The sequence below is a fragment of the Carex rostrata genome, chromosome 12, assembly GCF_964058835.1.
Source record: "Carex rostrata chromosome 12, lpCarRost1.2, whole genome shotgun sequence".
Taxonomy (NCBI): domain Eukaryota; kingdom Viridiplantae; phylum Streptophyta; class Magnoliopsida; order Poales; family Cyperaceae; genus Carex; species Carex rostrata.
The window spans coordinates 5,775,949-5,786,892 of record NC_135929.1 but is presented as its reverse complement, the minus strand read 5'-3'; the positions used below and the strand labels follow the sequence as shown (position 1 = coordinate 5,786,892).

Genomic DNA, 10,944 nt, shown 5'->3' with positions numbered 1-10,944 from the left:
CTTTTTCTATGTTAAGAATGCATGTTTTGTTCTTTTCGTGATCTGATTTTTCTCTTGATCAATTTTTATATCTAATAAACAATAAATGTTGTTTTGACGCTAGAATAAGTCTTTTCATGAAAATCAATTGATTTTTCGTTTCTCGTCTGTTTTTTATTTGAATCAGATACTTTACAAATCAATGATTCAATATACCAGTTCACTATTGAGCTAAAAACATATGTGCTTCTAAGCCTAAAAAGAGATACTAATAACAATAGGTAACAATAATGATCAACATTGCCATGATATTGCTGGCAATTAAATATACATCCATCATACTTATGATGAAAGTTTTACATTATTGGTACTGGCCTAATACAATCTAGAAGCAAATTAATATATTTACTCCAAATAATAGAAATAATTGCTCAATTCAGCGTAATTAATTCTTGCTTTATCATCTTGGTAATGCCCAATGATTGTATAATCATAATATTGAAGGTATATTATAATGTCTCATCATGTCCTTATTTTTTACTTTGGTATAGCCCGTCAATGACACCCTGAAACAAAAATGCATGCATGTATTCTATGTTAAGCAATTCCTTATTTCTTACTTTGTTATTTTTTTTTCTTGATGGAGATATATAACTAATTTGATATTTCATCTCTTACCTAAGATGTTTTGTGCAAAGACAATGATGTATCTCAGCACCAATTTGTTTTGTTTTATACATTATTGTTTACCTGATAATATTTCAGAAGTGGAGCCCGTTTCTTTTTGTATGTTGGTGTAAGAAGATCACGCTCCACATCAAATGGTACCGCTTCAAGATGTACCGCTCTCACAACCTCAAATCCTTTCAGCTGCCAGACAACATCAAAATTAAAAAAGAAGTAAAACCAAATGAAAGGTTAAACTAAGGTAATTTTTTAACATTGATATTTCAGAGTCCAGTTGATAAATTTCTTATATTGGTCATCATATATACCAGATGATACAGAATTAAGGCTTTGGAAATACCTTCTTTTCTTTGGCAAATCTACTTATTTCACCCAGCATATACTCTTTTACTTTCTGATCTTCACAAAGAGCCTCAAAATCAGCACTAATTCCATTCGAGGACGCCCAATTTTCTATGACTTTTCTGTTTGGATTGATCACCGCAACAAGGAAAGACTCGAAGCTATTTCCATAAACCCAAATCTTCAAAAAGAAGACAAAAAAGAGGAACATCAAGAAATGAGGTTAGTTTCCCAAAAATCAGAAAGAAAAATATGATATTGTTTACCTTTGTATCAAAGAAACATTTAAATGACATCCAATTTTTAGTGAGATCTTATCCTAAATTTTAACTGTCTGATTTCAGGGAGATAAGTGCAAATGGGAAGACATACAGAATCTATACAAGGAAGGTGGCTGTAAATGTTCTCCAAATGCTCGACCGCAACATACTCTCCTTGCGACAATTTGAATATGTTTTTCCTTCTGTCGATGATTTTCAGAGCCCCGTCAAGTTGCCATTCACCAATATCTCCTGAAAAATAACAAAATATGCTGACAAGTCAGACCCGGACCAAACATGCACCAACTAACTTGTAGAAATTGGCTAAGGTAAAAGCTCAGTCCTCTAATCTATGAAACATGGTCCATTTGGTTTTATCAGCCCCACCACAGACAAATTAATATCTGACTTGAAAGAAGTGTTTTTGTTAAACGGGTATTTTTACCAGTGTAAAACCACCCGTCAATGAGAACCTCCTTGGTGAGGTCTTCCCGCTTGTAGTAACCCGAGAAGACAGTTTCACCACGGATGCATATCTCCCCACGAGGAGGATAGCCGAAGGCGTCATAGCCCATCTCGGGCACTGACTCGAACCGCACATCGATAATTGGCAGCGGTGGCCCTACTGTCCCAAGCATTGATATCTCATTTGGCAGGCCCACTATTGTTGGTCCACATGTCTCTGTTAAACCTTTATTTAGAAAGAGGAAAGATAAGTGAGAAATTAACCATTCAATTGATTAAACTGTGTGCTTCGGCCATGGTTGGTTACAGGGGCAATGCTAAACTTTCAAACAACGGGGGCCAATCATATAAAATTTCCGTACTAGATATGGGGGTCAATCTTACAGTACCTATAGCATTTTACTAATGTAAACTATATAGAAAATCATATGTAGACACAATTTTTTTTTAAATTAATGAGATCAATTGACCCCATTCATACGTAATGAATCCGTCCCTCGTTGGTTACTATTAGTAGTCAATATGCAATTAAGAAGAATCAAATTACCCATCTCTTTCTCTGATTGGATCATAAGTGTAGATAAATTTAAACAAAGATAAAACTAAAAAACTTGAGAGGTTCAAAAGGTGGTCAAACACTCAAACTGTAATTTATATTATACTGTTACTAGACTTTAACAGTAATCTGGTATAGTGGTATCGAGCATAGTACCATAGCCTTGAAGAACATGGGCACATGATACAATGCGCAAGAACTCTTCTATGTGCTTAGCAAGTGGGGCCCCTCCTGACCAAATCACTTTAACTCTCCCGCCCAACATCTTTTTAACCTGAAGCGGGAAAAAAGATATATGAAATTAGAAAATATCAAAGTGATGTCTGTGGACTTTGGTAAATTGATAGGAAAAAATTGTAGTTTATTAAAGTTACCGAAGAAAAGACAAGCTTATCAAATATAAACCCTGCTTCCTCTTGCTTTCTTCCCCAAAATATATTTCCTTTCTTGCTGTTAAAATAAGGGAAAGAAAAAATTAAATTACTACAAAAGCTGAAAAAAGAATTAAATTGAAGTCAACTGTTAAAAAGCAGACGAATACTCACAAGTTATATCCAATATTAAACAAAGCCTTTGTCAGAAAACCAGCAGCATTAATCTTCGCTTGTAAGCCTGCATGAAAGATGAATTTGTAAAATGTCCAAAATTCAGAAAGCAAAAAAGAAGTGCATAAATCATATTCATATTTGGTGGAAGGACAGAGCACGGGCCTTGCCACAACTACAGAATTTCAGGGACATTGTTTGGGTAGCAGGATGTTGAGTGCTTTGGCGAGAAAGGAACAGGCGCATATTCACAGGGATACAAAAGAGTATCATTATCCTTGTTCATGATAGACGATAGGAGATCCGCAATTGGTGTGCTAATTGTTAGGAAGCTCGGATAGGAGGGGCAGGGAGATTACTGTCCTCCTTTACCATATATATTTATATTTGTAATCGTATGATATATAGAATAGCGATTTAATCTTGTAGCTATTTACAATACAAGGACAGAGGAGCTGTAAATAATTTCTCTCTTTTCATAAAATCATATTCCTTTATTTTATTTTATTTTTTTATTTATTTATTTATTTATTTATTTTTTTTACAGAGAAACTTGATTGCACCTGCATAGATACGTTCCAAAACACGAGGTACCGCACAGAAAAATGTGGGTTTCAGCATGCCCATGTCATCAATTAGTCCTTTCACATCCTGTAATGCAAAGCCATTATATAAATAAGTTGCTATTTATTTAGATTAAATTTGGAATTGTTAGTAATAGACTGATTAAATACTGTGAACCTATTAAACATGTAAAAAATCATATTATGAATTAACAGCATGATGTACCGAGAAAATTCATAGATACATAAAACTTTTCTCTCAATATGCCAATTTGCCTGTACAAATAGTCTCATGCTGGGTACTGTTATAATTCTGAAAACTGAGATGTGGGCATTTTTCACAAAAAACATACCCCTCGCCAGAAGCCAATAGATGCGCCGTTAAAAATGAATAGCTCTTCAAGCGCCCGATCAAGCATATGTGCAAGTGGCAGATACGACATGTACACATCAGTGTCATCAATCTGCATACCAATTGAAGAAATTCAAAAGTCCTCTTTAGGATTTCATGAATATATAACACCTTCTGGTTTTATTTTTGTGAAGTTTATACTTAATAAATAAGGAATAATAAAGACCAATAGTCTAGTACTAACCGGGAAGTATGAACATTCAAGCATCCGCATCATACCAGCCATCATAGAAAGAATGCCATGGTTAGAAATCATGACTCCTTTGGGTTCCCCGGTCGAACCACTAGTGTACATAATGGTGCATATGTCTTTTTTCTCCTTTACAGGGAGATCATAATGTTTATCCTGACCCTACAGATTAGAATTCGACAAATACATTAGTAGCAAGATTGAGCGCAAATTTTACATATAAGAACAAATTGGGGGAGAAATGGCAATAATTTCTAAACTACCTTGGATGGTAAGGTACAAAAAAATTGCAATTACATAATAGGCCATACCAGTAACAAGAAATTGTTCCACTGGTAGATCGATATGCCATTCTTTTCGGCCTCTTCTCTTTGTTCAGGAGTTACATTGCCAAAGCTAACAATAACTGGATACAAATCGGGAATAAATAAGAAGTAAGAACAAGAAATCTGCATGGAAGGATCAAATTTTACACCTCGAAAAAACAGTACCTTTCAGGAATTTGGCTGAGGCCGGGAAGGTCTTGAGCAACTGTAAATAATACAAGAAAAAAAAAATAATATTGATCTAAAAGCGCTAGTAAATAGGACAGGTACTTGTCAAATTTTTTTTGAAATTTGGGAATACCTCTGCTATTTTTCTTTCGTCGACAAATGCAATCTGAACTTCAGCATGACAAATAATGAACTCTACTGCACTGGCACCTAGTAACAACCCAAAAAGAAAAATATTATATATACAATACGGATTTGGAAGTAAAACATGGACAAATAAAAATACTTCTCTGCAAAAAAACAGAGAAAGATGTTAATTATGATAATGAAGATACTAACCGAGAGTATCGTACAAGGGAACACAACAAAGCCCATGAGCATTGCAAGCATAAAAAAAACAGGAAAATGGTATCAGTTAAGGTTTCCATATCACTCATTTCGTACTTGTGTTTAGAAATATTATCTCCGCATAGAACAGGTACAGTACCTTGCCTCATTGGAACCAGCATAATAATAAATCCCAAACAAACACAATTCAATTTAAATACTTGGTATATTAAAAGTCATAGTGGTGCTAAAGAAATTCTTAGCTTGATTAATTAATTTAGACATGCACCAACACATACCTCCAAGCTCATGATCCACTCAGGACAATTCGCTCCATAAATGCCGCAACGAATTCCCTGAGAGGAATAATATAAGGATAAATTCGTAATTCGGAAATATATTTTAATGGATCTGTTAAAGAACATCAATTCCAAAAGTAAAATTGATAATTTGTTTTTACCTTCTCAATGCCAAGGCTCCTAATGGCAGAACCAACCTTGATCACAATTTCATATACTTCCTTATAAGTCTGCCAGATGTATTCTCCAGGCTACAAAAATATAAGACCAGTTACTATGTTAATTTTCTCCTCTTCTTTTTCTTGCCATGATAAAATCAAATAGCAATTAATGTTTTCTTCTTCTTCTTTTTGCTTCTATCCCACATGACCACCTTGACAAACAAATCTCACCTTGAGTAAAAGATGTGAAATACACCTATAACATATGGTGGCACCACACTTCTCATAAATTATTTCTAAAAGCGTCAAAACACCTCTGCTTTCCCTAGATTTTTTTTTTTTAAATTAAGAACACTCCTCTTCTATATGTAAATTTACATAGTACTTAATTATCGACTATTCTCTCTACTAGATATAAAATTTATGAATAAAATATTTGTGCAAACCTTGCCATCTACAACTTCACGAAGGCCAAGCATTCTGTTATTCGGATACTTCTCAACAGCATGCCTACAACATGTGAATCATACATAAATAAGAAATAGTATAGAGAAATGCATTATTACACAAAATTGCCAATGTTAAAGAAATCATGTGTTTAATATCGTTGAAGCCTTGAAGGCTCGAATCATTGTTTACTAAACGCCTTCGAGGAAGCCTGGCCAATTCTAAATGGTCATGCAGGACGAATACTTCTCTAAATTAAGGTAATATATATGATCGTATTTTATGTGCTTTGATCAAGAACCTCATCACCTCAAAATCCGAGAATTTGCTTTATCTTTTACTTTTCCTCTCAGATCATGTGTGCTTAATTAATTTTATTTGAACATTTCCAACATTAATACCTGAAAGCATCCCAGCAAGAATCGAGGTCAGGGATCAGAGACGAGTAGCCATCCTTGGCAAAGACACTCCGATAAGCGGGTCCTACCGAGGGGGGCCCATTGAGCCCTTCACTCCCTTCCTTTGCTTCCACCAAGTACTTCATGATTCTCTTTTCTTTTTCTTTTTTTTCTTCTCTTTGTCTCTTGTTTGAAGAAGAGTTCAAATTCAAGGAACTCAGTAAGCGAGAGGTACAAGGAGACCTCTAAGCTGTTCAGTTTTTATACTGGTGGTATGATGAAGACTTCGGATCTTCTGTGGCGGATACTAATATGTGACCCTGTGAAGAGGAACCAAATAATACATAGAAAACTGCTTAAAATATGCATTTTAATTTGAATAGCTATATGTTAGTCAAAAAGGCAAGTATATATCATTCACAATTCATTTTAATTTGAACTTATGCGAATGATAGTTCTATTTTTGAGCTTCATGTAGATGATAAAATTTTCATTTACAATTCAATTTATACAAAACATAGTTTTATGTTAGTCAAAACTTCATATTTGTTAATATTATAATAAAATAGATTTTGACATATCTGACAAGTAGCGGATCTCATGACATATCTTTTCCTCAAAAGTGTGAAAATCTCACTGTTAAAACATTTAATTTAGTTTTTTGATAGAAAATTGAATGACATGAAAACTGAGTCAAATTTAATGTGTTATGTTTAATATATATTATATAGTAAAGAACACATATAAGCTCAATATATATTTTTAATTTGAACAATTTTTTGTATATATAAAAAAAATTACTATAAAAAAATGAATAAACAACTAGTAACGTAAAGAGGGAGTAGCTCACTTTTTTTAATTAAATGAAAGGCAATTTTAAACAAAATATTATCTTCTTTGTAAATACTTTTTTTATCAATGAAAACTGTGAGATAGCAGTTGCCAACTCACCCTAAAAAAATATATATTCTCTTAATTATTTGATGACGCAGCAAATGCTCAGTTATTTTGGTTACTGGTCAAGAATTAATAAATGAGATCAACATTTCAGCTAGGGAAATAATGGATTTAGGATTTTGACCAAATTTCATAATTAATATTCTCTTACTAATCCCATTAAGTGATGGAATCATTAAATTGTAAAATTAACGACGATACATTGCCACAAAATAATATATCTTATCAGAATCAGATCGAACCAGACGTCGACCTAAGTAAGAATTCAGATCAATGATTTACAAGTCGAATTGGTGGAAATCAGTTCAATCACTAATTTTTTAAAATAGTTATAACTGATAACCCAAAAATCCAGTAGGTTATTATACATTAAAAATTACATTTTATTTTAAATAACGTGAAATAATAAAAAATCAGATGCAAAAGTAACATTCATTAATTCTTCAAAATACCAATACAGATTTGATCTTGTGTCAGAACCGAAACGGATCTAGTTCTGGATCCGGTCCAGTTTCAAGTACAGCGTATCCAATATTATTTAACATTTGGCGAATTGTCAAATAAAATGTGTTCCAAGCAGAAATATCACAAGTATATAAAATGATTTTCTTGACAGTATAGTCTACTGTTAACTATATCGGAAATCTCGAATTTGGGTAGCAAAATCAACCTCTCACTTGTCCTAAAAAAAATAAAATAAAATAAACTTCTCACGTTATCCAAAATTAATTTGATAAATCCGAGGAGCTACTCTTGTAAAATTTTGTTTTACAAAACGTGACTAGTACTATTGCATTATATAAGTAGAGGAGGGTTCAAATGCCTCCATGTTTTTGTGCCTCCATCATGCCTCCATCTCTCTCCATCATTTTTAAAGTTCAAACAGTCGATCCGAACCGCTCAACCTAACCTCCATACTAAAATATGTTTGGAGACCAAATTTTATATTTTTAGGAATTTTTTTACTATTTTCTTAGATAGGTACAAAATTAGTAAATCTGAACCATCTAAAAACAGTATTTTTTTACCTATCTAAAAAAATAGTAAAAAAATTCCTAAAAATATAAAATTTGGTCTCCAAACATATTTTAGTATGGAGGTTAAGTTGAGCGGTTCGGATCCACTGTTTGAACTTTGAAAATGATGAAGAGAGATGGAGGCATGATGGAGGCACAAAAACATGGAGGCATTTGAACCCTCCTCATATAAGTAATGTATTAAATATTGGAGTTAGGCTGGGGTGCTATGGATAGCATAGAGGCCTCTATGCTACGGCTCAATATTTGAGTTTTCAAAATCCAAACGGTCGATCCGAACCGTTCATCTTATTCTCCATATTAATATCTGCTTGGAGACCAAATTTTACATTTTTCTGAATTTTTTTACTATTTATTAAGTATTTTACAAAATTGTTGATCCAACGGTGGCTGCACAAAACAGTAAAACCGTTGGATTAGCGATTTTCAAAGTGGCTTAATAAATAGTAAAAAAATTCAGAAAATTATAAAATTTGGTCTCCAAGCAGATATTAATATGGAGAATAAGATGAACGGTTCGGATCGACCGTTTGGATTTTGAAAACTTGAATATTGAGCCGTAGCACGGGAGGCCACTATGCTATCCATAGCACCCAGCCTAACTCTTAAATATTGTAATAAAGAAAATGACATGTCATCTCTTGTTTGCATGTAATTTACATGTCGGAACAATGAATATGAATTGATTTAAATAACAAATGTAGACCAAGCAAAAAGTACAACTTCTCCTTCATCAGAAAGCTACATAATGCATATCATAAATTTAATTACTTTTAGGCAGAAATATTAACAAAAGGCAAACTTGCATTTTTCATCTCAATACAGATGAATGCATTAAATTTCAAATTGGATTCTAATTATAAGTACAATTTATTTATTTTTCTTTCAAGAAGGTTCAAGAATGAATAGAACCCATAAATTTTTCGCCATTATTATCAAGCACCAAAAGTTGGTGACATTTCTTATTTTTAGAAGTTGGTATTTTAAGGATTGCAATCAATTAAATATGACTCAAATAGTTTGAAAAAATATGACGGAACTAGTTTGATTTGTTTGTTGATTAATTTGATACACTGTAGATAATAAATGTGGTGTGTGTGTGTATATTCTTCTATTTCTAAGCAAATATCACAGTTGTGTTGAATTAAAAGCACAATTGAAGCCTTTCATCTACTATATATTTTATTACTTAATTAGCACAATTTATATTTGTGTAATTTTCAAACACAATTATTATATACACCAGATAACCAAACCTTGTTTTTGCTTGGAACTAATTAATATAATATTGATAAACTCCAATATGATACTTAACCTCTGGAATATTAATTATAAGAAATTTCATTAAGTCATATGGATTTCATATTATATTAAAGAAAAAAGGAGTTGTACGTTGCTTGTGCTTTCATTGTAATTAAAAATTAAATATATTTATCTGGTATTAATTGCTTACTGACCAACTGCGCTTGTTGATTAATCATTTTTGTAGCTTTGATTTTGAGGCGACAGGACTAATTAATTTAATTTATGAGATTAGTGTATGTGGTAATTAAATATGAATAATTATTTCAATCCCCACACTCGAGTACCCGCATTGTACCCCCATCTCTTAAACAGATTTTAACTTCCCATAAACTAACTTAACTAATTAGTTTAATTAAATTTATTCACAACACTGTGATCTTCCAAGTTTAATTAAATTTATGGGTATAAATACTTGGAAGATAATAAATTAATACTTGCAAATTAAGATATTAATACTTACATATCTAACTTGATATAACTATATAGATGGACCACTCAAATTACATGAGAGAAGAATCATACACGTTTTTAGAGGTGAATTTTTTTTTTCAATATCTTCCACATTTCTCACGTTCTATGAGGAATTTTGCGAATCTAAAACCATGAACATATTCTATGCAATTTTATCTTTTAAATGAGATCCATAATGACGTACTTTCGAATTCATCATCACACAAGTATTTATACATCATTGTGCAAGTATTTATACCTCATCGTGCAAATATTTATACCTATACTTGTAAGTATTTTATCCCTAATCGTAGACCCCACATCTCCGCATCACATTTCCCTAATCGTCCCTGCGTCAACCTTTCTCTAACAAAAATAGTTGACCACTTAGGTATAAATACTTACTTGCATAGGTATAAATACTTGTAATACTTGATATTAATACTTTTAAATGTCAGCAGTGTCATATGTGAAAAATACTTGGTATAAATACTTAAATGACGAGGTATAAATACTTGTGTGATGACGAGCTCGAAAGTATGTCATCATGGATCTCATTTGAAAGATAAAATTGCGTAGAAGACGTTTGTGGTTTTAGATTCGCAAAATTCCTTATAGATCATGAGAAATGTGGATGAGATTGAACAAATAAAATTGGAGGGTAATGGAGGGATGAGAGTGCGGGTACTCATATCACGTCCCATTAAATATAGGTCCAAAAGAATTGCACCTGAAAATTCAAACCTCTTAATAAATAAAATTGTATTAAGCAAGGATTATTGATCCCAAGTTGTCACTTGTTAGGATTAGACCATATATATATAATAAACACACACAAGCTGACTTTGTTAGTACAAAATTAATTAAAGGTTTTGACTTCTTAATTTATTCCTTTCTATAGCCTTTGAAGCTATTCCGGAATATTCATTATTTAATTCAACAATTGCGCGGAATCATAAATAATATTCTACAAGATATATTTTGAAACGAAGTATATTTGTTCTTTTAATTAAATATATGATTTATTAAAGGAGAAAGAATAAATTTTTATTAATGAAATATACAAGTCT

General features: G+C 32.2%; 1 protein-coding gene across 1 annotated transcript; it reads right to left on the bottom strand.

Annotated features, from left to right (window-relative positions):
• Positions 1-398: 398 nt before the first annotated feature.
• Positions 399-6,311, bottom strand: LOC144563719 (long chain acyl-CoA synthetase 4-like). The gene is made up of 19 exons (XM_078313212.1): positions 6,129-6,311; positions 5,727-5,790; positions 5,281-5,370; positions 5,120-5,176; positions 4,833-4,881; positions 4,627-4,703; positions 4,491-4,530; positions 4,311-4,405; positions 3,994-4,161; positions 3,751-3,861; positions 3,398-3,485; positions 2,835-2,901; positions 2,664-2,739; positions 2,446-2,563; positions 1,714-1,959; positions 1,381-1,520; positions 1,007-1,189; positions 730-849; positions 399-545 (listed from the first exon to the last, which is right to left on the bottom strand). Exons 1-19 carry the CDS (start codon positions 6,269-6,271, stop codon positions 510-512), a joined length of 1,968 nt encoding a protein of 655 aa, XP_078169338.1. The 5' UTR covers positions 6,272-6,311; the 3' UTR covers positions 399-509.
• Positions 6,312-10,944: the final 4,633 nt, after the last annotated feature.